Source organism: Opisthorchis viverrini, assembly GCF_000715545.1.
Source record: "Opisthorchis viverrini unplaced genomic scaffold opera_v5_1, whole genome shotgun sequence".
Taxonomy (NCBI): Eukaryota; Metazoa; Platyhelminthes; class Trematoda; order Opisthorchiida; family Opisthorchiidae; genus Opisthorchis; species Opisthorchis viverrini.
The window spans coordinates 8938567-8966089 of NW_008751657.1; the positions used below are offsets into that span (position 1 = coordinate 8938567).

Genomic DNA, 27523 nt, shown 5'->3' on the forward strand with positions numbered 1-27523 from the left:
CGCCAGATACATTCTTACACAGGCAAAGATATTCCTGCCTTTTTAAAGGTTTTGGCCCTTGAGTATATTTTTTTACCTAGAGTACATTGAAGTACATGATTTTCCAGGAAAGGTCGAGATGGATGCAACAAAATAAGTTTCCTAATGCGAACATGTTTGTCGTGAAGTCGTTGCATAGACCCGGAATATTGCTCAGATTGTGTTTATCCCTTCAGTCCTTCCAGTCCTTTGCCTTCAGAAGTTCCACTGGTGTGTACTGACAGCACATATATGTTTTCTAGTCGAGCTGCTTTGAGCAGATGCTGAGCTGCCTGATAGACTTGCTGCAATGGGAACAAAACAAAACATTCTTCGTATGGAGGAGAACGTAAAGAAATATCAACGAGTAATACATGGCTTACTCAGGAAACCCTTTCGAACACGTTCGCTTGAACCACTCAAAACGGACTCCCTCATCAGCCACTGTGGTCTAAATTCTCCAACGATCTGTATAAGTAGTCACTCTCAGCTAACTAGTTTGTGGGCTTTTAATTATGGTACTAATTACTTATGTGTTGGACCTCACAACCCTATTTGCTTATACAATCCATGTCTTTTGTAAATCTTATTCTGATTCTGTGCATGAAGACCAAAGTCCTGTTATGAGTCGGTTGTACGAATCTGGTCACCAAGTTTTTCGTAGTTGTTCAGATATACCGCGTGGAGTCAAGTATCTAACGCGCGACTGTGCTCATAGACAGATAACCACATCCCGGGTCAAATGTCAGTGAACTCAGTGGATCTGTCATGATGCATGAATTTGGAAAGACAAAGTCATATCCTCCCACTATTTTCAGCACTAGGTTATGAAGAGTATCAATTGTTTTTACCTAAGCTTTCATTATCCTTGGGGGTATCGCAACAAGAATGTTCTGTTCATGAGAATGACGCACGAATATAAATAGTAACAGGATCTTGTCGACATCAGCATACTGCCCTTCATAAGTGATCAGAAGACCAACATCAGTTTAATCCAGTTCCTCAGTTCGGCGTGGTCCTCAAAATAAAGGATATATTTCCATGCTGGTCAACTTGTTTTATTTACACTCTAAAGTAGAGATAATACGAGTAGCAAATGTTTCAAACTATGGTTGAAAGCAAGCCAATATGAAAAGTAGTCTCAGAGTTTCAAAAAGTACAACCAGAATCAAAGGATAAAGTAGGGTAACTTGTCATTCATCGGAAATTTGATATGAGAAAAAATCACTCTTGGAACTCACCAGAATATTTTCAGTTGTTTCTTCGTCTGTATCGGTGAAGTAGTTCAGTGAGGGTCTCATCTGTTCGTGTATTACGGAACGTTTTGGTAGGAAATAACGAGTTCTCTGGGGCTGCTGGGAATATCTGACTTCTTCTCCACCAGAAGGTATGTCACTTGTCCAGGAATCTCTTGGTAAAAGCTTCGTGTGGACTTTACTCATAGAGGAATGACGAAAATCTAGTTTGTCCTTCCAAGCCAGTTTTGCTGTTTGTGACTTGGTATACTGTTCAGGAGACAGATCCTGGCCCTTCAGATCACAGAACCGAAGGAGAGAGAGGTACGTTTAGGATAAAACAGATGGGATGAAAGCAGCTTTTGAGCAGAGGTCATCTAGACCATACTCAGGTCAAAATTGCCCAACGAGCAAATTGCTTATTACTAATAACCTTTAGCTATGTGTTTGAACCTATATTAATTTGTCGTGTTGCTGTTTCTAGTAAAGACATCTATAGAGCGAAACATCTGTGTGACAAAATTTTGACGTGGAGAACCAAGGACAACTGTGGTTTCCAGATATATTAATGGACTTAATTATTACAAATTTTATGAACATGTAGAACCCCATCAACATCATGCTTGTCGCTGTCTCATAACAAAGAAACGTGATAAGACGAATCGCATTCATGTTCACCGGGCGACGACAGGTCCTGATAAGACCGGACCACAACGTGCGTGGCCAGTCATCAGCTAAACCCCATAACCTGCGTGCAGTCTCACTAATTTTTAACCTAAACTCAGCGGCCAGATTTGCGTTGGAAAAACTTAATAAGCGGAAGCGCTTTTCCAACGCCACAGCTAACTTCTGTTCCTAGTGCTATTCATAAGCATCTCTTTCGTCGGAGGGCAATTTGGTCTGATTGTGCGCCGTAAGATGCTAAAAAAACTTTGCTGGAGCTTAAGCCTTAAGTCAATTCGCCATAGTATATCGTAATTTGGTGTACAGTTGCAATAACGAGACTTAAAAGGTAATATAAAATCTTGCCGTTTTTCTCCGTACGCTTCGAGCTCGAATTTGTAAGTGAATGAATGGCAGAAGTGAAACATCAGATTGGGCCCCAAATCCTTCAGTTTTTATTGTATTATTGTTCAGCAAGTACCTACAAACTGAACATTTCCTGCATTGCAGTCTATTGTGGTTTATAGGCAATCAAACGATGATTTTATTCAGTAGCATCAGCCCATGTTTACTCAACCCATGTGGGGACTGCTGGATTTTTTAGGTGATTACTCCATATATGTGTTTCCAGGTTCTTCACTTTGATACACAACATAATGCTTCACCAGTTAAAAGAGTATCGAGATCCGTCACTGGCCAGGACAACAGATGACCGTAGCAATTTTCTGATGATTTGGAGCTGTTCTATGGGAGCCAATCGAGAGAGAGCATCTGAAGCCGATATCAACTAAAGAGGTGCCGTTCTTGAGCTTGGTTCGTCCTTGAGGATTCGGACCGAGATTAACAAAAAAGGTTAGATAATTATTTTTTCCTAAATTTACTTTGTGAAGGATAGGTTGTGTGTGTACAAAGTTCAAAAGCTCTGTGCAACATCCATGGGCAGTTTGTCTTTATATCCACATAGTGTAGAGCTATTTGCACGCGGCAGCAATCGACATTTTTCGCCCTTAGTTATATTGAGATGAAATTGTCACAGTTCACAGCGACCTGTTGAATGTAATCACTGTTGAATGTAATCACAAAAATTCACGGTATGAGTCATTTTGGTTCTTGCTATTTCCCGATTGGTTACCTGGGAGAACGCAGGTATTCTTTTTTCTTCTCCAATATTTGTAGTACCTGACATGACAGACGGGTTCATGGACAGAATTCACTGCAGACAATCTACCGGAAGGTGTTTTAAAGGAAGACCACAGAATTCTCTGGCTTTTATTGTCGCGTTTTCTCTTCCTCCGCGTACAGTATTTCTACCCCATACACAGCTTTATTGCAGGCAAACAAAAGTAAGTATTAACATATCTAATAGCAAACACCAAACTTCAAAGATCCCAGTGTTTCTTACGAAAGAGAGCTTTGAGACAGGTGCTTGGGTTTGATGCTACTGATAAGACTCAGAGAAGTCAAACTGGCAAAACAGTAAATATTGGTTGTTTCATTAGCCTAAAAGTGAACTTTCTTAGACAGACAAATTAATGTTCAGTGTGTGGTCACTTTGGTCTGAGCTGATGTGATCGCCAGAAGTGGAGTTGCTGGACAAGCGCTACGGCGTTTGTCGAATCTATCACCTTTCAGCGAGCTTACTTTGTTCTACGTTGCCACTGCTTACGTTCTGCATGTAGAGGATGTAAGGTTAGCCAACCCATTTCTACGTCTAAACAAAATTGACCGACCGGTCTGTCTTTGTGGTCCACCGACTCAGTAATAAATTAGATGTTTGCCTCGGCCCACTAGACATCTTTCACAAGACACTTCCTCCCATCCGCAGGCCTCCTAGTAAATATTGGTTGTTTCGTTAGCCTAAAAGTGAACTTTCTTAGAGAGACAAATTAATGTTCAGTGTGTGTTCACTTGGGTCTGAGCTGATGTGATCGCCATGAGTGGAGTGGCTGGACAAGCGCTATTGCGTTTGTCGAATCTATCGCCTTTCAGCGAGCTTACTTTGTTCTACGTGGCCACTGCTTACGTTCTGCACGTAGAGGATGTAAGGTTAGCCAACCCATTTCTACGTCTAAACAAAATTGACCGTGTTGTCTGTCTTTGTGGTCCACCGACTCAGTAATAAATTAGATGTTTGCCTCGGCCCACTAGACATCTTTCACAAGACACTTCCTCCCATCCGCAGGCCTCCGATAAAATGGAAGTACAGTCTCTTTCTAACGTATCTGTCAAAATGGCCAAACTGGTGAGATAATCAGCCAATTTATGACGGAAGTCTACGGTTGGTGTGGCTAAGCCCACTGCTGGAATTCTAGACTTGATAAAAAGGTATGGGGCACATCCTTCTGTACTGCTTGCTGATTTCAGAACGCGGGTCATAGGCTTAGTAATCGGTCAAATAGGACGTCATCTAGAAACACGTTCATTCGTCACTCTAATGAGTGGCTGGATAAAAACTCTTTACTCATCAACAGAGATTCCCTCTAGAATGTGAAATCAATCAATACTGGAAATCCGAGAAAAAATGTACACCCGTTTCGTCCATACTGAGAACCATCAGCACATCTCAGTGGCAGTTCTGATCCACGGCTTCTCCGCTAGCAGGCGCAGACTGGACCGTTTGGCTACGGGCGGTAGATTAGCCATTCAGTAAGTGTCCACTTGGGGTGAGTTCTGCTTTTGTCAAGTCCTGTCTACGTGCAAGTTAGTCACAATTCTCATCGACCGCTAGTGAACAGACTATGTAGTCTTCACCTAGTGAACGAGAAGAGGACAGGTTTGAATCACCCTGGGAATTGGTGAGAGGGAGCACTTGTGGAATAATTCCTGATCAACCGAATTAGAGTGATTTTTATCACAGGATGGGGTCTCCGTTGAAGAATTACCAAGGCCCATGGTGCTACAAACAAAATTTAACTTGTGAGTTTCGTGGGACTTGCACTATAAATCTTTTTTGTGAATGAACTATCGGTAGTTAGGCCACTATCCTCATGTATATGGATGCAGTCCTTCAGTCTGAAAAAGTTCGTTTCATTCGGAGTGTCAATGCATGGTATTTTCTAGCGCTTAGCTTTTTTAACTTGCTTGCCTTCCTGTTGAACTCGAATTTTTTAGCCCAGTGCCGTCTATGTCAAGGGAAATACTGTGTTCTTCTGTCAAAATCAAGGCAGATACGTATACAAGCTTCTGTTTTCTTGCTTATTTACCGGACCTGTGTATGTTTTCTCCTAGGATCATTGAGTGGGAGACATCCTGAGGAACGTCCAAATATATGTGTCCTTTTTGTGGACTTCCCATGCCGGGTTAGCTTTGGGTTTTGATTTACAATTTGCATCAATGAGCTGTTTTCGAAAGCCTCTGTCTAAAGTGGCTCTCGACAAAAACCGTTCTCATCTGAGAGAAGAACTTGAAAAAAAAATGTCCTGACTTGTAGTGGTTTTCACAAAACCAGGTCCACAAGTCGTCCTGGAGGAATGCAAATTCTGGCCCAAATTTCATCAAGCTAGTCGTTTAGTAAACTACCACAGGACTCATCCGTAAGATAAAGAACGTTTCGATCGAATAAAGTCAAACTTGGTAGGCAGAAAATCAAAGCAAGACGACCTAATAATGTTTTAAATGTCGTCAAGATATTGTCTTCTTTTCAATTTTTCATCGAATAAAGCCAAACTTGGTAGGCAGAAAATCAAAGCAAGACGACCTAATAATGTTTTAAATGTCGTCAAGATATTGTCTTCTTTTCAATTTTTCATGCAACATTTTCCGTTAAGCTGTTTCTGGCAAAACCTCACGGCATCACCATTTATGAGTTTATCCTGTAGACTCCCGCTTGAAGGTGCGGGAATGTTTTTTTTTTGAAAAATCGTTGTTCTGCAAGCAGAATTTCGGAAAACCTTTGAAAAAACTAGTTGCAAAAATATTACGTGTTTGAATCTATGGGCCGCCTATAGATCAGTTAATGGCTAAATATGAATTACCAACTAAACTTTGCATTGTCATTTAAAGTTCGCAAATTTTACTTTGTGTGTTGGACAAAATAAACTTTGTATAAGCTGAGCCATGCTTATGATGCTGCCTTTAGCAATAAGTTTAAAGCCATTTGCTTCAGTAAAAAATAAAAGTGGCAGGGGTTAACTACTGGAAATTGTTTGAATGATGAAAAACTAACGAGGGCTATTAAGCTATTGCTCTAAGTGGTCAGCCGGGGTCAGAATATCTCACCAGAGCAGCACACCGCAGAACGCATTCTCAACCTAAGTTTGGCCTGATCTTACGACTGCTCGAGATGTACGGTATCGGCTGTTGGTAGGCACTACAAATACATCATGTTCATGTAAGGAAACACTGTGTTCACTTCTTCCAGCTCATCACTACGGAGATAAGTCAGGCAGTATGGTAATTCACTCCCATCGTTCGTACACTTAACGCAAGCGGTATTATGCACAACGGTGACCCGGGAACAATGGCGAGTGTTGCCTTACATAGAACTTTACTATGTTCATGGTGATGGAATTGGTTGAACATTCGTTTTTTCACACTGTTTCTTCAACTATGTCTCTAATTAAATAGGCTCAAAAAACAGATCCAGAGAGGAGGGATCCGGACAGCACGATCGCGAAACCACTGGTAGGAAATTACGAACGCATAGAGAGTGGTGTATGTTGTAAACACATTGAGTGTAGTTCATAGAACCGTATTTCTTCTAGCCTCAGACCTAAATACTCTTGTAAAAAATACAAGCATGATCTCTATTGGTAAATCGTACAGGTAGTGCTGAATCTCTTTGCATATGAGGGCTCTCTGAATAAAAACATGATCTCATCAGTTGACCAAAACACTAATTTCGGACCACGAACGGACCGACAGAGATTAAGTTTCTCCGTAGCCTGAGAGCACCAATTCCATGCACTCTAACCGAAACAAATGGGGACTTTATCCTTAGATTTCACATGTTGGTCGTCCCTTTCTGAATCGTCCACGCTCAGCCTCTGAAAAAACATTCTTTTAAATGGATTAAAATTCTCGACAAATACACTTATTTGGTGCCAATTTGATTTTCACCGGAGACTCTCCTGGATCCCGGCAGAATCTCTCATTTATGATGTCCTCCGTTGCAAGTTGGGTTCAAGTGGAGCGTAAGGCTGATGAAAACGAAGACTGCTTCTACACGATAAGTCCAGAAAAAAATAGGGCCGGTCAGTTCTCAGAAAACTTATGAGTAGTTTTCTTTATGAGGACTAATCTCCTGTTTCCTTAGGGTTCGCTATAGGAAATGCATGCCATCCGATACTCACTCTCGAACATTCATACTATCTTACAAGTTAATTTGGAGATCATAATGATATGGACAACTGATCTTGAGTTTTCAGGTCAAGCCTTTTGACTCCGAAGCTTCTATCAATCCTCTGCTGGTTGCCCGCTCTTAGTTTCGATGGCTCACTCTAAGTTTGTGAGTTGTTCTGGGAATAATTGCTTAAGTCTAGTAGGCCGGCAACTCTAGCTTTTTCAACCGAACCTGGACTGATTCATTTGCCATTTTGGAGCGTGATGACCGAGAATATTCGCGAGCGGAGTTAACTACCGGCGGGTCTAACACACCATCTCCAACTTAAAACCCAACTTCGAGTAATTCAAGATTTTCAATGTGTTGGAGAGGGCATGAGAACAGATGTACCAAAATGAATGTGTAAGACCTCACGGCCGGTACACTTAAAGACGACTGCTGCACATCCCCAGTTCAGAGATACTGTTCATGGTGAGCTAACTCGTTGCAACTTTCTTTCAGGTAGCTGGGTTCACAATACCGTTGTTCCAGACGTCACTAGAATCGGCTGGTATTAAAAACTGAAACAGACACTACAACTGTAAGTAAGGGAATCTTGATGGAGATGGCAAGACACTTGGGGCGATGAACACATGATGCGGTTCCGGTGCACCAACCGGGGACAAACACACATTTACCACATGGCCTATTTTTTTCTGTTCACCAGGTAAAGATCACGTTTAACCTGTGTGTCCAGGTGAAGGATCATGACGGACAAAACTGGTGGGCTACTTACCTCTAAAACCTCTCGTTTTGGTAGCAAAACGTCTTCTTTCATCTGCAGGATTGAAAAGACAACAGGATTGGAGCGTAGCGACAAGAAATCTGGTAAACAGCAGTGAACGAAAATGTCATTATAACCGTGAGGGAGGATAAACACCTACATAAGTTGAAGTCTACCTTTCATCAGGCGTGCGGATATAAGTGAGTATATCTAAAGTGGGTAATGTGCACGAAGGAATACTTCAAACCGAACAATGTGAGTAAAGCCGGTGGTTTTAGGCTGACATTTCGAAAGATGAGGATTAAATTTATTAATTAGGATAACGTCTGGTGGTTGGTCTGTTAGCCGAGCTTGACAGTTGGATTGCAAACATTTCATCACCAATCAAGGTGACATCGTCCGTGCGGGTTTGAGTGACGCGGGATAATTTCTCATGGTAAAACTGGCAGTAGGTTGGCGGACACATGATACTGAAAACAGTAATGAAATTCAAAGTATCCATGACAAAAATTATCCTACTATTAGCTCAAATGAAGTGCCAAGGCTATTCACCTCCACCCAACCCCGTTTAGCAAGAAAGTTAACCAGTGGTAAGTTGCAGATTAGGTGTGAGTTTTCATGTTGCATAGGTTGTATGCCTTAGGCAGCTGCGAGAGCGATTCTAGCACGTTATGATCACATTTCAGTGTCAAAATGGACAGCGTGTGTTTGGTTATGGACTGAATGACTGAAAACCGTTAATTAAAACCCATGATATGACAGATTGTTGTAAGCGGTTGACACGGAATGACCGTTGGGTATCGTTCTTGTTGCAATTGTTAATGGCAGTTGACCGTGAGTCATTTAGTGGTATTTTTACTTTTTAGTTCAAAAATCGAGAAGCTGATAGGTGACGTGTCGAAATTTCTGTGGAATAAGGAATTCAGTGATAGTATTTTGCGTGGATTTTGATGAGCTACGCGTTTCAGCTGTCGTTTTAAACCTATTTCATCATTCTAATGACGTGTCGAAATTTCAGTGGAATAAAGAATTCAATGATAGCATTTTGCGTAGGTTTTGATGAGCTACTCGCCTCAACTGTCGTTTTAAACCTATTTCATCATTCTAGTGACCTCCGAATTTTTCCAGAAGAGAAAGAACTGAAATGGTGACTACTTTTTTCGAAGTATTTTCACAGGGAGATTCCGTGCTGTCAATCAGAGGAGCATTGATTCATAGATTTATCTGCACGAGAGGATCGCATTTGAAAATTTTGAAATCTCCTCACACAAGCAACAATTTTCATGGTATTATCGATCCATCGACCGGCCTATCAATCAGCCAAACAACTGGCTTGTGCTCCACGGTTGAAAACGGTCGAATGAACGGCTATATCAAACAACTAGAGCATGCGCGTAATGGCTGCAGTTTTTTCTTTACAAATTTCACCTCCTATCTTCCCAAGTGCTACGCATTAGCTCTAATGAAATTTTGTTGCTAGATAGTGAAAATAATTTCTGTCGCTACATATTTGGCTCCCAAATTGGCGTACCAATCTAGAATTCTAGGGTTCAGCGCGCAAGAGTAACAATAAAATCAAAGAACGCGCTCTACTTGCAGTTTTCTGTACTGTTTACTTTGCGGCACGAGATTGGAGATTTGTTACGCACAGAGTTTTACGAAAATGACACTCAGTGTTCCGCCAAAGTTGAACGTACGTAACAATCTTTGTATCTGTTCCAAGTTGGGTTGACCGAAAACACCGGCAGTGACTTCTTTCCTCGTTGCACTTTCGGCATCAAAATAACCGGATTGTTACAAAGCTGGTGATAGATACATTTCCCGCGCCGTAATAGTTCTGCCTCTAACACATCCCTGTTCTGAGTGTTTTGGGAAAGCAGGAATCGAAAACGTTCAAATTCTTGTTGCTCCAAAGCTGATTCCATTTGGAGAATTTTGTTCTTGAGGAGATAGGAAAAAGTTGGCGTAATGTAGCGACTAAGTCATAGTAAGGATGAATCTACATTAGTCTACATATTCTGAACAGGAACACAAATTACCCCTTCAAATATCCTCGGCAGATTCAAAAACTTCGAAATGACATCATAAACACAGGCTAAATTTTCCAGCGGATCACATAGCAGGCTGCAAAACACATCGCTCCATCTCAGGCTTCCGGTTCTCGTGAGGATTTTGTCAGATATCGCGTGTGACACCATGATTCATCAACAGCCTTCATCCCCGCGGCAAACGGCTACACCTGCATTCGTGTCAACGCAATTCAAACAGCGACACGACACAAAAAATTGAAGGGGTTTCACTTAAAATACATCCCGTTTTTAAACAGCCAGGCTTATTTTCAAAGGCTCTTTCTCAAACCGATGCATATGGTGGACGGCATTGCAATCTCAAGAATTGCAGTCACACAATAAGACAATCCTGGAGCCAGATACATTGATCAGGCGTTTTTCAGTAGTCGATAAGTTCAACGCGATAAAATCAAAACTTAGTACCAAATTAAGTTCGTAGAAATGCAGGAAAACCTTTAGGAAATTCACTTCGACAACTTTCAACGGTAAAAATCTGTCTATTGTGTACTTTGTCGTTCGAAGCGTCATCGATGTAACTCCTTCAAAACACCTGCGCTGGGGCTGACAAGCGACCATCCTGAGTGCATCCAGAAGGTTAAATAGATCCATTTTACAGTGTTAAGAGTGTCATTCTCACGGTAAAAAGTAGCTCTTGTCCCCATTTATGGAGTCGATCCGCAACACCTTGATTTATCACAGGTCACCTCATGAATTGTCCCAAAGATATCACCACAATCCAAAAACACTGGAATCATCTGGGAAATTCAACGACGAAATCATCATCCTGTTGTCTCCTGGCAGATTGCTGACGCATACCCAAAGGCTGGAATGCTGCAAACCTAACTTGGTTCGGCCAAAACACCTCTGTGAAGAGGAGGAATTCCCATTCTGTCACCTTAGAATTGTGCTAGCTTTTTCTTTATTCTTGAATTTTTATGATATTCATGTTGGTACTCCTCAATTCGGTGTTCTCGAGTGTGATTTGATTCACACATAGATTCTAGAGTAACAAAAGCAGTCCCTTTCAGAGAATATTTAAATGTGAATCAGGTTTTAGTCAAATAATCGGTTTCCGGGATGAAATTAGTCGCATCACGTGAATCTTGCTCAATATTGGGCAATTTCCACAAAGTAACTAAATTTGGAAAATGCCGAACCCCTGGAAGTGATGTAAACTCTACAAGGAACCAAAGTAATGGTTCAGAACCTGAAGAAGGTAATATAAAAAAATGCGACATTGTCTAAGAAAAGTTAGGACCGACCGGAAGCATCTCTCTTTTGCACAAATTTTATCAGTTTTAGGGGAGTCTAACGCAAATTTCGACCGTTGCAGGCCACATGCATGTAAATGTGGGGCGGAAACCGTCAGCAACAGAATCGATTATTAATTGATTAAAATTGGGTCTGCTCATGGCTATTGTTTAGGATGGTTAAGCTTCGCTACACCACCGTTATCAAAGAAGTGCTGTCTGTACACAGCATCGCAGTGAAATGTGTAATGCTTCTACAAAAATCGAAACAAGGTGGCCCAAGTGACTGGGAAAATAATTTGGAGCACTGCGATTTCAATCAGCTGGATTCGAATCCATGGGTAATTACATCTTCGCTACTGGTCCCTCTAATGATAATATAAACTAATGGTATTTTATAAACAAGGACCTAGGAAGACGAATTTTGGGATGTTTGACGGGATGCATACTTTTGAACTTTACTGTATCCCATAGTCTGGAGGGTAGCGATCCCCAGGTTGACGGATTCATGAAGTAATTTTCGATGGAATAAAACCTTTGACTAGTTTCCAGTCACGTGCAGAACTGCTATCCTGCTTGATTCTCTCAGAACTTGAGGCACAGTGCTTGAACCCTGATAGAATGCCTAACATTTCCTGAAAGAATATGATATCTACTGAAGCTGCATACATACATACGGTTACCCATGAGAGTTTGTACAGGCTTGTTCATTGAAAAAGCCTTCCTTTTACTGATTTTTGGTGGACGTGTGGTGCAGTTTTTGTGCAATGCACATTCACCCGCTCGCGACCACCAATGTCATTTACGACGAATCTAAACAAACAGACGACCAGGGTTGTGTCACCCCGTTTGGATCAACTAGGCCAAATTAACTCGTTACACGTTAAGCTCAACTGATTTGTATACTTCGTTATCTAGAGAGGACAGAAGTAACGGAGATTGAGCGTAGTCACTCTGCTGACTTATAGGTGGCAATAACTAACGCGACCAATGCGTGGACTGAACAGACATCACGGGACTCCAGAACGATGTGAATGCAACGCAAACTAAAAAGGAAAATGAACAAAAACGCAATGCACGGAAATAATTCCCGTTAAAAATTTGAGGTAATGCCGAATTAGTTACCTTGGATTATCCAAGGATAATTCCTGTGAAAAAAAGCCTCAGATTAGAAAAACTACTATAGTTCAATTGCAATTCATCTCCACTGTACACTGGACAGCAACCTTCGTTTCAAGATGTCAAACCAGAGAGACGCATGAATTTTCGATAACGAAATAGTTTATCAAAATAAGTGCATGGCTGGTTAGTGGTCACCTTCCAGTTGCAAGACTATTGGGGGAGTTTCACGCGAGTCGGATGCATTAGAAAGTAGAGGATTACCTGGAACGATTCTATGTCAGTGGATTAGACGAAAATGGATTGGAGGCACAACCAAGACGGCTTCCCAAGTTCGGCACTACTTAACTGAGAACGGAGTGTTTACACATGTCAGTAATATTGACACAATTAACCAATGAGGCGAGCCGCGAACTGCGTCTTTATCTGGCCAACAATAGCTAAAGCGCAATCACCTAGACCACATATGGATCTCTCGTTTCTACTCAGTTGCTATGCCGTCGGGTTGGGAAAATAAAACCTTTGACCAGTTTCCAGTCAAGTGCAGCATTGCTATCCTGCTTGATTCTCTCAGGACTTGAGGCACAGTGCTTGAACCCTGATGGAATGCCTAACATTTCCTGAAGAACATGATATTTACTGAAGCTGCATACATACATACGGTTACTCATGAGAGTTTGTACAGACCTATTCATTGAAAAAGCCTTTCTTTTACTGATTTTTGGTGGACGTGTGGTGCAGTTTTTGTGCAATGCACATTCACCCGCTCGCGACCACCAATGTCATTTACGACGAATCTAAACAAACAGACGACCAGGGTTGTGTCACCCCGTTTGGATCAACTAGGCTAAATTAACTCGTTACACGTTAAGCTCAACTGATTTGTATACTTCGTTATCTAGAGAGGACAGAAGTAACGGAGATTGAGCGTAGTCACTCTGCTGACTTATAGGTGGCAATAACTAACGCGACCAATGCGTGGACTGAACAGACATCACGGGACTCCAGAACGATGTGAATGCAACGCAAACTAAAAAGGAAATTGAAAAAAAACGCAATGCACGGAAATAATTCCCGTTAAAAATTTGAGGTAATGCCGAATTAGTTACCTTGGATTATCCAAGGATAATTCCTGTGAAAAAAAGCCTCAGATTAGAAAAACTACTATAGTTCAATTGCAATTCATCTCCACTGTACACTGGACAGCAACCTTCGTTTCAAGATGTCAAACCAGAGAGACGCATGAATTTTCGATAACGAAATAGTTTATCAAAATAAGTGCATGGCTGGTTAGTGGTCACCTTCCAGTTGCAAGACTATTGGGGGAGTTTCACGCGAGTCGGATGCATTAGAAAGTAGAGGATTACCTGGAACGATTCTATGTCAGTGGATTAGACGAAAATGGATTGGAGGCACAACCAAGACGGCTTCCCAAGTTCGGCACTACTTAACTGAGAACGGAGTGTTTACACATGTCAGTAATATTGACACAATTAACCAATGAGGCGAGCCGCGAACTGCGTCTTTATCTGGCCAACAATAGCTAAAGCGCAATCACCTAGACCACATATGGATCTCTCGTTTCTACTCAGTTGCTATGCCGTCGGGTTGGGAACAGAACAAAGATAAAAGATGCTAACTTGCTAACTAATTCATTCCTAACGAAAGATGGAGTCTCTGCCCCCCTTGATTTTGACCAATTGGACGTGCTGCACCAAATCTGTCTTATGGTTCAGTTGGTAGATCAGTCCAATAATCTTAGAAAGTTTTCTTGAGCGGATGCACTGCTCACAAAGTGGCTGAAAACTATACGACACCTCACTGAAGATTTCATCCTTATTGGGCTAATTGAATAGGTGCAGTCCCCGAGTTTCCATCAATCTCATAAGAAGCATGTTTTGTCAAAGATGCATAATGCGACACCTTGAATGTCATACCAAAGGAAACACGAGGCGATCATTCTGCAGCCAATTCATAAAAAAGCGCTTTGGCTTGGATTTATCTGAGGTAGTTCAGATACAACACTCGATATGCGGTTAGAAAAGCGAAATTCACGAGTAAGTAAGGACCTAAAATGTTGTGTTTTAATTAACTAATGTATTTTATGAGTGTACAAATAAGCCTTACCTTATGTATCTCTTCCAGTCGCTGCTGCAGATAGTACATTGACTCCTGATCGTTCAGAACGACTTCGGATCTGTGACATATTCGGACCAACCGTCGTTGAATTTCTTTCACAGCTTGTGGGCTACAATAGAAGTGTTGACACAGACAGAGCTAAGCGGACGCGTAGAAAAGAGATTTCGCGGTAAGGATGTGTATGTTTTACCGTTTTTCTTCCAAAGATGTTATTTTATTTGCACCTGCTTAGAAAATGTGAGCAAGGGTTTCATGAATGTACTATTATTCAAGGTCCACGGCTGATCAGTCCACCGGGAATTTATAACCGGTCATCTATTCGACCGTCTAAGTGTTCACTGAATCTTTGCAGCTCACTCACATTGCCGATAAAAAGATGAGTCAAACTCTCTAAATTACAATAGAAAATGCTTCCCGGTAAAAGGCATCAAGTTACTCCCTGTGCGATACCGACTAAGAAAAGAAAGTACAGAAAGCATTTGGTAGTGCGCTGGAATATTGGTAGCCCGGGTGCATTGGTTGGTAATTGAGCAGGTGGCTGTTGATCTGTTCGCCGAGCTTGGAAACTGATTCGCAAACGTTTCGTTACCATTCGAGGAGCACTGAAGATGTCTCCTTGTGATTCGCATGAACTATCTGATGCGTTGATGATTAATTGTGAGGAATGCTTCCTTCCCTCAGTTAACCTAAACACTTACTTCTTCAAGCCAACCAATCATAAGAACCACTGTCTTTCTGTTTGTCCTGATTAAGCACAAGTAAATAATTCTTGTCATTTTCATGTAAATGGAAAGGTCCTGTATCAGCTTTTGACAATAACGGTAGTCCCACCCAGGTATTTCGCATCAATCCAACTAGCATTCTCTCAAATTACCCGCATTCTCTGGTTGTGATTGTTTGGAAATTGTGACACTCTATTTCAGTTGAAAAGATGCAGCATGCTCGCCCTACCCAAAAGTTGTAATGTGGGTCACGTGTACTAAAGCCCAGAATACAAATATGGTCTGCCCCATCTACCATTCCTTCACTGTCTGTTATGTATTTTCGTTAACATATTGTTTAGAAACTTGATCCCTAATATTGTAAGTATGTTTCATAAACTGAGAGAACACATTGTTTTAGACAGCAGTTAAACAGTCCTGTCATTGCCATCACGTTTTGGACAACTTTTCTAGCTTCTAACCTCTGTAGGCCTTTTAAAACAAGAATTTAAAAAATGCTCACTGCATCCGTGTACGGTCGATTCACCATGCGAATAATTTGTATGTGTATCAGGAAGGTCAGGTTCTTGAAATCAACCACTGAGAACTTCAGCTCCGCTAGGTGCTGATCAGACAGACAACGCCACTCATTGTGCAGCACGTCACAACCTTGAAAGTAACTGAATAGCAATGAAGGATATGGCAAACGAGAATAATTATTCACCTGTAATTTTTACTTAGTTCTGCAAGGCTTAATCCGAAAAGAATCTGGCGATCTTGTCTGTATCGATAATAGGTTGCCCGTGGGTTGCATTCGACTATCAAAAGTTGCAACAGACGCCGCAAAATGTTGAGTCCATCAGGATCGTTTGAGACAATCGATAGCCTACAGAGCTCATTCAACTGCTGCGACCGAAACATTTGCCTCATTTTGAAATATACGCTTCGTCGAGGTATTACTATCGTGCTGGATCTTTTCCCCTCTAGGAATTTGCTGTCACTTTGAGTCTTCCTCGGTGATAATGTGCCAATCGAAGTAGCTTCCCATTGACTCTCCTTGTCGGCTTGCGAAACTGTAAGAAAATCATCGTCTGCCATGACGTCGTCTTCCGATGTTGTCTCTGCTTCTTCCAACATAAAACTCGATGGAGCTTCGGGGCTGTCAGACCTATGTTGCGATACTTCTTGAGGAAAAAGTTTTGGTTTTCTGGTTTTTGCAACCTTCTTGTCTGATTTCCTCAAAGGATTTGAGTAGATGGGAACTGTTGATCTGGAAGACTATATAAACATCATAGCCGACTTTAAACTGGACGAATATTACGAAAAATGCAGTGGTTGCTGTTAAGTTAAAGAACTTGGAAGAATCAGACAGGTTCGCTAGCTAAAGAGCGGTATTCATATGATGAAAGGATGGTTTAGCGATCCATATCGTTATTCTCAAATATGAGCACGTCGCAGGGAAACACTAGATGAAAATATTTCTATGACTTATCATCAGTGAAAGACAACCCTTTGGTTGTGGAATACTGTTAACGGTAGCAACTAGCTCCCAATGCAACTCACTGAGTAATAAAAGAGTGAATGTCTGTTTCAGGCAGCGTTGCTACTCCGTTTCTTCTACACTTATCTTCAAGTCAGGTTGTTTTTAGCGGTAAATACTATTCGCAGATCATCTGATAAGACAGTTCAATCCCGCGGAGCTAACCGTTGTCAGCAAACAACTTTCGATAAATGGCACGATGGCATTCGAAACCGGTTTGTCTGTGAACAATCCTTAGAACACCGGAAGAATGCACCCTCCCAAACAACATTAACGGTTTGCGCGCAGCCATGTTTGTTACTTCCAGGAGGCCTGTGAATCCACTGCGAGTCCAAAGGAGCAGAATAGACAGCAGAATCGCACTAGTGGTTCGAATTGATTAGGGAACAGTCAGAACGACAACAAACACTTATACAATCTTCCGAACTTATAAGAGCTTTCGAGCCTATTATGGTTTGCTACAAGCCAAATGAACTTAGTGACACGAAGTGGTTCTCTCTCACTCCCGTGTTACTGTTAAACTTTCTGGAGGGAGTTCCACATGCTCGAACATTAGTTTTTATTCCAGGATGGAAAGACTTGACAGGCTATTCCCTGATGAAAAAAATTTTACGTTGAGTCTTCACTGCTCACTTAATCAACGAATAGAGCAAGTAGCGGCTGTTGGCTTTTGGGGTGTTTCTGCTGTATTTGTTCCAGTGATGAACGCAAATAAACCGTGCTATTCTGGTACGGAGTTCGCACTGTTTTTGGGGGCATTTGACGGTGACTGATGGCCCTATGGGCAGCAGCTGAAATTTCGTCTCTCGTCCTTCGATTTTCAAGCAGATTATTAGGTTGACATAAATTCCTAAACAACACCTATCTGGTGAGTCTCAATAAGGGGGGAACCCGGTCGTGAACTCTAGAGGGTTTTCAGCAACCTTACGAGTATAGTGTCCCGCCGACAATATATGCTGCAATATCTAGAATATTATCTGAGCTAAAACATGAGACAATTTCTACGCAGCACATGTATTTGGTAAATGTCAACAACGAGAGTTTCATCTGGTCTCCCGTTCATACCAAATTACTGTGGAAACGAGTGAACTCACGAATCTCCTCTTTAATCTCTTTCATTTCTCCTGTGAGTCCACCCGCCTCTTTAGGATGTGTCAGTATTGAACCACGTGTTATTGGTGGTGGATTAGTGTAGTGCATGTTTAGAAAAAGGCTTTGGTTATTACCATTCATTGGTCCTATTCCAAAGGGACCCTCTGTATGTTTTGAAATTTCTGAAGCCTAACCAAATGGACCACTAAAATCTCATCAGGAGCCGAGGGTCATGGGCAAGTATTGATCGAGCGGCACTGGATGGATGGCGTGAAATTTTGCCCAAACAACTACCAGAGAATCTAAGCATGACAATACCCAGGCAGATCGCTGGAATTCTTCAAAACGGACGGCCAGTAGAAGTCAGGGATATATGTCAAAATTCTTTTGGATTTTCAAAAGGTGTTTTAACAGCGATCGGTGACTGTCTGAATCAATCAATTTATCAGCTGTGAACCATGTGTCATAGTCACACTGGTTCCAGCTGATACAATTCCGATCACCGGAAAACAGGAAAGTGGAATCTACCACCAAGCCCTGGAGGCGAAAGCATGTTCAGTTTGTTCTGAAATAGGGTAGCTACGCATTGAAGGCAATTTCTTTGATGCACGAGCGTCACTGACTGCGCGGTTGGTCATTTCCGTCAATGTCATTAATCACTGGTGGCTTGAGTCCTGGCGACTGCCTAATATTGGCAGATTGTATTGTCGTATTACACAAACGGCTGCATCAAGTACTGAAGCAATTCCAGCAACGACAACCTAAAACAAACATACTGAAATACTCTGCCAAAAGTTGTTCTTTGGTATCCCATTGGTGTGAGGGTTCAAAAATTTGTCTGTATTTGCGGGCGTTCTGCATTAGTGGCCAAGTTCTCAATCAGACCAAATTTTTCTTCGATTGGAAACAAGTGCCTTTGTACACCACTGGTCTAATCACTATCAATGCGTTTCTTAACGTTAACGTGAACTGTTTATCATTAGTTGGAATTTCACTACAGAAAAGATTGTATCACTGGTGGACTGTCTATACACTTTGGAGCCTCGGTTTTGCTATTCCCAGTAGGTATTCAACCTTTATACAACTCATCCTACCATCCACAATAAAACGGTCAAGAGTAACTCCTAGTTGATAGTTTCAAAATGGGGCTCACAAAACTGGAAAGCAGAGGAGACGTCAAAAATGCATCAAAAATCTTTTTCAGTCATACCGAAAGATACCTAGTGACTTGATGAAAAACGAACAGTCTCTAGCCGAGACATTCCTAGGTTGACGCAGGCAGTGTCTCTGAAAGCAGAATAATGTAATTTTATGAGAAACTGCCACTTGGAGAAGTAGTTCATGGCGAAAACTCAGTAACAAGGCAAACTCATATATCTTTACTCCCAAAGCCCATATTCGAGGAAGAAGTTTCCGAGAAGGCTGAGAAGACTGGACACTCGGAGTGGTTGTGCGACACAGTGGAAACGCAGCGTACAAGGCAAAGGCCAAAAATTTTATCCGGATTCATACTATGAATCCAGTGTGTATTCGATACACAGGGTCACCGATCAGTAGCACCTCACATCCTGTTATTGCGATCTGTCTTGATTGAAGGCGATCTTGAGCAAACCAATGTGACCGAAACCTTAGCCCACTTCTCCACCACCCACCACAACCCACATGAGATAGTACGTAAACTCCAGGCCAGTTACAAAGAACCCGACTGCCAATCTAAGTTTTAAATATCACAGTGAGTAACTGAATTTGCTGTGTGGTCAATCGTCCTACAGCGCTGTTTAACACTTTGTTGGCGAATTCTAATCCTAATTTCTCCATTCCCTGAGATTCCACTGCACTGATTTGTGTACTCCATTCAGCAGTACTCTTGACACGGTGTCAATATCAGGGTCTTCTTCCTCAGGCTGATCGGATGGCAGTTCCCTCTAGCGTTGACAGAATGACATTTGACTACTGCCCACCATTCGGCCCATGACATTCCTCCCTATCCAATAGAGCTCTGGCGTTCCAGGATCCAAGCTTGCATTGTCGAGGGCAGATGCTCCAACTAAAAACTTCCGTTATTGGTTTGTCCAGGAAATCTGGATGAAATCTGGTGGCTCCCACACAATCAAATATATTTGTGTCGTTAGAGGAATTGTCATCAACGTATCGTGGTATACGTGCATGCTTCACGAATTACTCCATTTTCAGTAAGGACTTCCGGCTTATAAGGATCCATGTCAACATATGGATCTAATCTCCGTAAGCACATGGGGCGCCGTAACAAGTAACAATTAACAATACCATTCATTTTACGCCTCTGTCGATTATGACTTACCAAGCTCAGGCTTGATTTGTTTCGTCTCCTAGTTTGTTTAGCTGTTGGCGCCTAAAATGAAGGACATTGGGCAAACTAGTTACGGATGTTTTTTGCAGTTATCTAAGTCTTGTGTTTGAAATAGCACGCAAATTTATGCTGGGATAAATATTTTTCAGCAAACAACAACAAAAACGTGCTTAAGAGGTCGGTGGTTGCACGCAAATTTTGACCTTAAACGCTGAATCCCCTTATATTGTTTCTGTTAGACGATGGTGCCTGGTTTGCCCCGGGCTTAGGCGTGCTTTGTGATAAGTCATTCTCCTAACGACGCTGCGTGATTCGTTCTACACATTTTTTCAAGGTAGCTGCGGCCAAACTAGTACACAGATGTCCCATTTTTCCGGTGCTTCTTCATGGATGCAAACTTTTGGCTTTTTCAGATAATCACAATACATGTGGGTGTGAGACATTGTTTCAACACTGCGTATCAACTGTTGTTCTGGCCGACAGATTGGTTGATGTATAAACTAAAGAAGTCATAGTCTCTGAAGGAATGGCTCCAAGCAACATGTAAGCTCATCGATGATAATTCGAATTTAGACGTATGCAAAAAGGACGGATACTAGAGACATTCAGATGTCAGTTGGAGCGAATGGATGAAGGGTTTGGCACGATTGTTGAAACCGTAATCTGTAATCATAAACAAGATCACCACTAGCGTGTGAAGAAACCCGCTCTTGACTACTGTTTCAGATACACCGCTAATGCACTAGGTCCCGTCCCGTGACCTGACTGGTACATCATGCAGTGGAGGTGAATTGAACTGTCCTGGAAAGTGGATGACTACTGAAAACACCCTTTTGTTGACAGGTGTCAACATTTTACCGGAACAACTGGCCAGATGCCACATTTTTGCACTAGTTTCGCACTTTTGAGGAAGCAGACAAACTAAATTTCCGACCACATTTTATAACATCCGAATGCGTAGACCTCCGGGTTTCAAACACTGGTTTGAGGGCTGCAGAGCAGTTTGCCTAAACTGAATTTTAGTTTTTTTTTTCGCTGTCCTGATGTTACCACTGTAACGACGACGCAAACGTAGACGGCTTTTTTTCACTAATGTATTTACAGCAATATAAGTAGACTGAAAGACTGTTACTTTTTGTTGTTTGTGATATACATACATAATAGCATCCCTATTCTGCAGATATACAGATTACTTGAGAATGTAGCATTTACGTTCACTGTGTAATAAAAGTCTGGTTTAGAATCGGGCTTTCTTTTTGAAACGTCAACAATTTGGACTGCTGTTTGATATCCTTTGTTTCTTGAAAGTTCTGTAGGAAACCACTTTCAGCAATAGCTATAGTTTAATGGTAGCTGGGATTTTAGTGGACCTGGTGTCCTATTCTGAAGACCCACTACCCCTTATTGGGAACCGTTAATCAGCAAGGTCGGACAACACAGCTAATAAATGAAAAGCATACCATAACAAATTCACCGTAGTCGTGGCTCAAAATGGTTGAGACAAGTATGTGCGAGCTGTCAACAGTGGGGTGGCCGGGTTATTTCCATACATGTACTAGTGTTCCCGTAGAAACCCAGCTAACTTCTGAAACTACTGAAAAACATCAGTAGTGCACACCTCAAGAAAATCCAGGAATTTTTGAGCCCAAAACCTCCCAGCTAACGGCCGAACAGTTAACTGTTCTGTCACCGACGGATGATCAACAGCGTAATTAATTTGCTTCAGGACGGGAAATTATGACATCCCTGAATAACAAGGTCACGTGTTGATGGTGTTGTTGAGTCACCTTTACTCAAATTCAACATATATCTCATAATTTCACCTAGATTTATTTGAAGTCCATCAAGTTTTGACGTGAAAGTTAGATCACAGCAAAGTTAGTAATCAAGATCACTACAAATACTGCACCAGAGCTAAGTATTCTTTGGCGCACTTTACAGGAAACTGCCAGCATGGTTTTCGTCATTGATAACCACAGATGGCCATTATAAAATGTTAAACAGTGCTATTTTTAGTGCTAACCTTCAAATTGTGAGAAAATTCAGCAAAATGACTTAAAATGTCTGTGCATTGAGGTGATTCTCGGTCTTGTTCATACGAACTATCCAAAGGAAACTTCATGTACGGGTTGACGAATGTATCGTACAAGCAGTCAAAATGGCTTCTCTGGTCATTTGATTTTCCTTTCCTAATCGCTGTTTTCACTTTCTTAAATTTCTGGGATTTCAGTTGGACTGGAATAGCTAATGAGTAATCGTCAAATGCGTTTCATAGTTGGGAAAATTTGCTATTCTGGTCTTGTTCACTTTGTTTCGATTTCCGCCTTCGAATAAACACGGAATTTGAAAGGACAACAAATAAACCGAATGAGGTTGAATCTCCTCTCCCGCTGCACATCAGTGAAAGGCAACGCGGTCGGGATAGGCTTAATGCATTTTTCTATCTCGGACTAAGGAAGATCCGAAACAACAGAGTTTTTCCACAAACCTGTCTAACTGTCCGGATGGATTTCATTTCATGAGTTGGATTATTTTTTGTAATATGAATCAAATTACGGTTATGCCAAAGCTCGAAACTAGTCTAAACCGACCGGTTAGTTAGCTGAAGTCTAAATAATAGGATTGCCGTTGACCTTTGACAATATGGTGAAGTCGAAGACAGATGTTAGCTCAAAGCTATGCACGAAAATGCAACATGCTCCTGTATTCATGGCCGGATACTTTTACAGTAGGCTCGAAAATCTATGATTATTCATGGTCATTTTGCGCAACGTTTTCCACTCAGCAGTTACATATGGAAAAAGTAATGGGCCAGTGGATAGAGAGAACGCTTTTGAGGAAAATTAGAGTACTTACTTTCTTCTTGGCACTTGATAAAGCTATTTCCAAGTCCAAAATAGTGGACACTGGACGACGCCGAGCGCAATGCTGGAGAGAGAAAAAGGAATCAATCAAGGCTGACTACCGGTATATTAGTTATCAAAAGTTCGTATTTAGAGGTATAAATCAATTTCTAACGGCCCTGAATGCTACGACTTGGTGCAGTCATCAAGCCAGTAGTAGCGCCGCGTATTAAAAACATATAAATACTAATGAGATAGATAGATACTGAATTAAGCGTGAAATTCTTGCAATAAATGAGGCCATTTATCTGACGAGTAGGCTAAAGTGAAACAAGGTGCACCTCAATAACTTTCCGGAAATACTGCGCAAACTCAATTCCATGGTATTTTTGATCGACTGAAGTAATCCCCTTTTACCTCTAGAAAAGTAGGTTATTTCCCCTCTCAGAAGTTCGGTTTTCTTGTGGTTCCCACATCCGCGTTCATGGCTTTAAGAGAACGCTTTTGAAGATTACAACTTGCCTTCAGAAAGAATGCTGCCGGTTACCAGTAATGCACAGTCCTCTCTGTGAGCTACCAACTACCCACGATCAAAGGCAGAGTCGAACCCTTAAGATCGAAAAACCCTAAACAGCCAATCACAGGCAGCGTTTCATGTTGTTACTTCAGTTTCTGTAAATTAAGTATGTATGAATAACTTCACACATTTATTGGCATATGATTACGCCAAGACTTCATTTTCGATGATGCTCTCCTCTTAATTTTACCTAATGACCTTTCCAACATGGTTTTTAACTGCAGTTAATTGGTGGAAATATACAAAGGTGGATATGAATTTCTGTTAAGATCACTCGGGTTGGATTCAATCAACAAAGTAAAAAAAACGCCACTAACGTGACAAATAGTTATAGGACGTATGGCCGAATAGTTAGTTCATTAAGTGGGACAAATTTTAGGGAGCTAACTTATGGGCTCACAAATGCAAGGTTACGTATAAGTAATCTAGTAAAAAAATAATCAGCTGTGTCCAGCCAGAGTAAGGATGCATTGTAATCGTGGCAGAATCTAAAGAACCGCTTGAATGTAGTCTTCACGGATACAGTGGCACATTCGTGGTCGGAAAACTTTGCAGTAGATCAATCGACTACTCTATAACGTCTTGGAATGCTGAATTCTCGACGGTTCGCAAACATTTCTAGAGGACTGCTGTACTCAAAAGCAAACTTATGGTAATGGAATGGCATTGTGTATTCAACTGCTGAAGCCTTGAGCAAGAAGAGACAGACAACCATGGCGCCCCTGAAAAAACAAACCTAAATTATTTAAATCCAATGAGATTATTTTTAAGGTTGTCAAAAATGTATGCTAACGAAAATTTTGAAGCTTATGGAGTTTCCACTGTATGTCGGTTGCAGTATCTCGTCAGACTCCGAAGCGGGGTTGTTGAGAAGCCACATTCTGCACAAATTTAACTTTGTTGAATTAGAATTCATTTTCCGAAAACTCTCTTGTCTCCGACCCAACAATCCAAAAGATGAAGAAGTATTTCTTTAGGCTACTCACCGGATGAACGGTAAACAGTTTTCCGGCTTTCGTGTGGTACCGTCTGGGTGTGCGGTAACTGGCTCCAAGGGATGTCACTGGAGGACGATCCGATTGGATTTTGGGCAGGCTTTGACATTTTGGATAGGGAATTTCTTGTGCAGCGATGGCTTTGAGGTAAATGTCGGCTGGAATAGGAAAATTTGGAATTTAAACGCCAACACTGCTGTGAATCATCATGATCCGCTGAATTCTATTCATGATTAAGGCGAGGCGTTGAAGGCGACAGACCTTTTCACCAAAAGTCAGCCTCTAGGTGACAGGGATGAATCTTTTAATGTCCCTATCTTCAGGCGTTTCACAGTCCAAAGTCTTTTGGCAGTAAATCCACCGATGCCGGTGCTTGTAATTTCGCCAGTTTTGACTTTCATTTTTTACAACTAAATCAATGAGTGTCTTTAAATCGCCTTCGTTCCATACACCTGAGGTTTTCTGCGGGCAGATGGTACTGCAGTATGTAGAGTACCCGATCATTTTGCTTTCCCAGGAAGCAACCATTCAGGTTTGATTTTGTTGTCACAAAGGATAGACGTTGCAGGTTTTAGAGAAGGCCTTAGTTTTTTCCAATTTCACACTTAAATTCTCAAACAAAAAGGGTCCTATGAATTGGCCGTGTCCTAATGAAACGGAAACGGCAAACAGAAAAAAAACAAACGAAAAAAGTGGTTAAAAATAGGGGTTGTCCAGTCGATTAATTAAATGGCATAGAGTAACATGAGAAAACCAGTATGGACTGATCGAAATAAAGGAAGAGAACCATTGAAGAAAGCTAACCAACGAACTAATCAGATACTTGTTAACCAAACCACAATGCAACGCAAGTCCCGCAGTTTCCAATCAAATAAAGTGTCAGACAGCCCTCAGACAACCAATCTCGCTGCGGATATTAACTATCCTATGGAAACTACATAAAAATTAGCAGCAATGGAGGAATCACCCATCTAGTGGAACAGTGGCGATTTCTTCTAGCAGGAGGACGAATCGTTTGCAGACCAACTGCCACACTCGGCGAACAGATCAACCGCCATCTAGTTAACAGCTGTGTATTTTTTCGACTTCGCCTCGTACATTTTAGACCCTTTCACTTGCATTCTATTACTAGACTTACTTAGGGCATCTAATGGGCATTTGGGAGCTTTCGGCAAGACATTTGACTGTCTGTGAGTTGGTTGCTTTCCTACTGTTTCCTTGCTGATATAGTCCGCCAGATCCATGGTAACGCGCCCCACTCTCGCAGTGAGAAGCTGAATGTTGACTGGATGAATCACTCGGTACACTAACTTCTCGGAGTTGAGACTCACGCAGTCCTTGTCGATTTCATATGTTTTTAACTTGGGTATCGAATTAGAACATAGATTTTGGACAAGATCCCTTTGCGATTGAACAGATAGGTAAAGTGGTTCTTCGCTCAACCGATTTGTTTCATAGAATGATGTCGACTTCTCAAGTGCGTGTTTTTTCACGGTACCCGTGGAGGTTGCGGGAAGTTTTCTCGGTTTCTTTCTGTTAGATTCCTTAAATCCTAGATGCATTATTTTTGGATGACCTGTACCAATCATGCGTGGCAGAACTGACGGATTAGCCATGGTTTGTACACTTAATTTTTTTTCACTGTCAGAACGTCGTCCAAACACCAATTTTGGTGAAAATTTGTTGTTACATATTGATGTATTCGCGACACAGAATTCAGAAAACTCGTTGTGGAATCCTTCTGTTCCATATCTTAGTTTTTCTCCCATTTCTTCACATTAGAACAGCCTGCCCAAAATCGAAGTTACACGGAAAGCAAGATCAGGTGACTCTTTGTTGTGCATAGGGAATTCAAGCAACTGATCAATAATCAGCCACGCGTATTTATTTTCATTCCTAATAAGTGACAGACTAGATGATTCTGTCAACAAGTGAAGAGACTGTTTACTAACTTTATTTTTTTGGATGACGACATTCCAAGTTTTGATGCACTAAGCCAACTCGTGACAAGCGGCTTATCTTATGAGTGTTGCCTCTTCGGACAGCAACGCAGCTTAGAATATAAGGTTGACTGAAACTCGCTGACTGCGACTACCTGATGAGCTCCAAGAAAGGCACAACCGGGTGTGGGCTGTCGAAGAGCTTTCGGCAACCTTAGGAGTAGTGCGTTACGTCTATACGTGTATCGCGATATCTCGAATATCGTACCAACTGGCACATAAGGCGGCCTGGTGCAACGCATTCAGTCGCTTAACAACTTCATAAACAAGAGATTCGGCTGGGTTCCAGGGGGCCTCCAGTCAAGACCAAATTTGTATGCAAATGAATGTACTTCGCTAATTTCACACACTTTCGGTTCAATTAGCAAATAAGGTTGATGCAAACTCTAGGGCTACGCCTACCTGGTGTTCCCCGTGAAGGGAGAAACCAGTCGTGATAAGCTTCCAGGGACCATATGAGTTGTGTATTAGGTCTGTACACGATGGGGACTATGTTCCAAGCATAGCTCCATCTGCACGATGGGGGCATGGTTTACGTCGCAAGCGGCTACCTCGGTTAAACTCGCCTACAGATTACCCGGAGTCATATTAAATGTTCAAAGCGACCAGTAAAAGAATAAACTCCCCTCAGCGTTTCCAGAAAAGACCTATCCCGCACAATAAAACAAGCGGCAACGCGAGATTGTGTCGTTTGATTCATCAGCTTGGAAAGAATGCAAAAGAAATGCGCTCATTTGCACAGCTCATTACTTGCTAATACTGGTCACGTGGTTAATCCAATCTAAAACAGTCATCACCATCATTATCAAAGACAGCAACATCAGTGTTGGCCCTGATGCTTCACCGCCGTACAACCATAAGGTTCGTCTAGTTATATATATATATATATATATATATATATATATATAT

General features: G+C 41.6%; 1 protein-coding gene across 1 annotated transcript; it reads right to left on the reverse strand.

The window, feature by feature from the left end:
* On the reverse strand, window positions 1–26399 carry T265_12462 (hypothetical protein; the record flags this gene model as incomplete). The annotated part of the gene is made up of 10 exons (XM_009163878.1): window positions 1–323; window positions 1260–1547; window positions 7973–8014; window positions 9658–9900; window positions 14526–14646; window positions 15963–16516; window positions 20191–20241; window positions 23056–23127; window positions 24606–24772; window positions 25753–26399. The coding sequence occupies 10 exons, from the start codon at window positions 26381–26383 to the stop codon at window positions 204–206; spliced, it is 2289 nt and encodes a 762-aa protein (XP_009162142.1).
* Between the last annotated feature and the right edge of the window lie 1124 nt (window positions 26400–27523).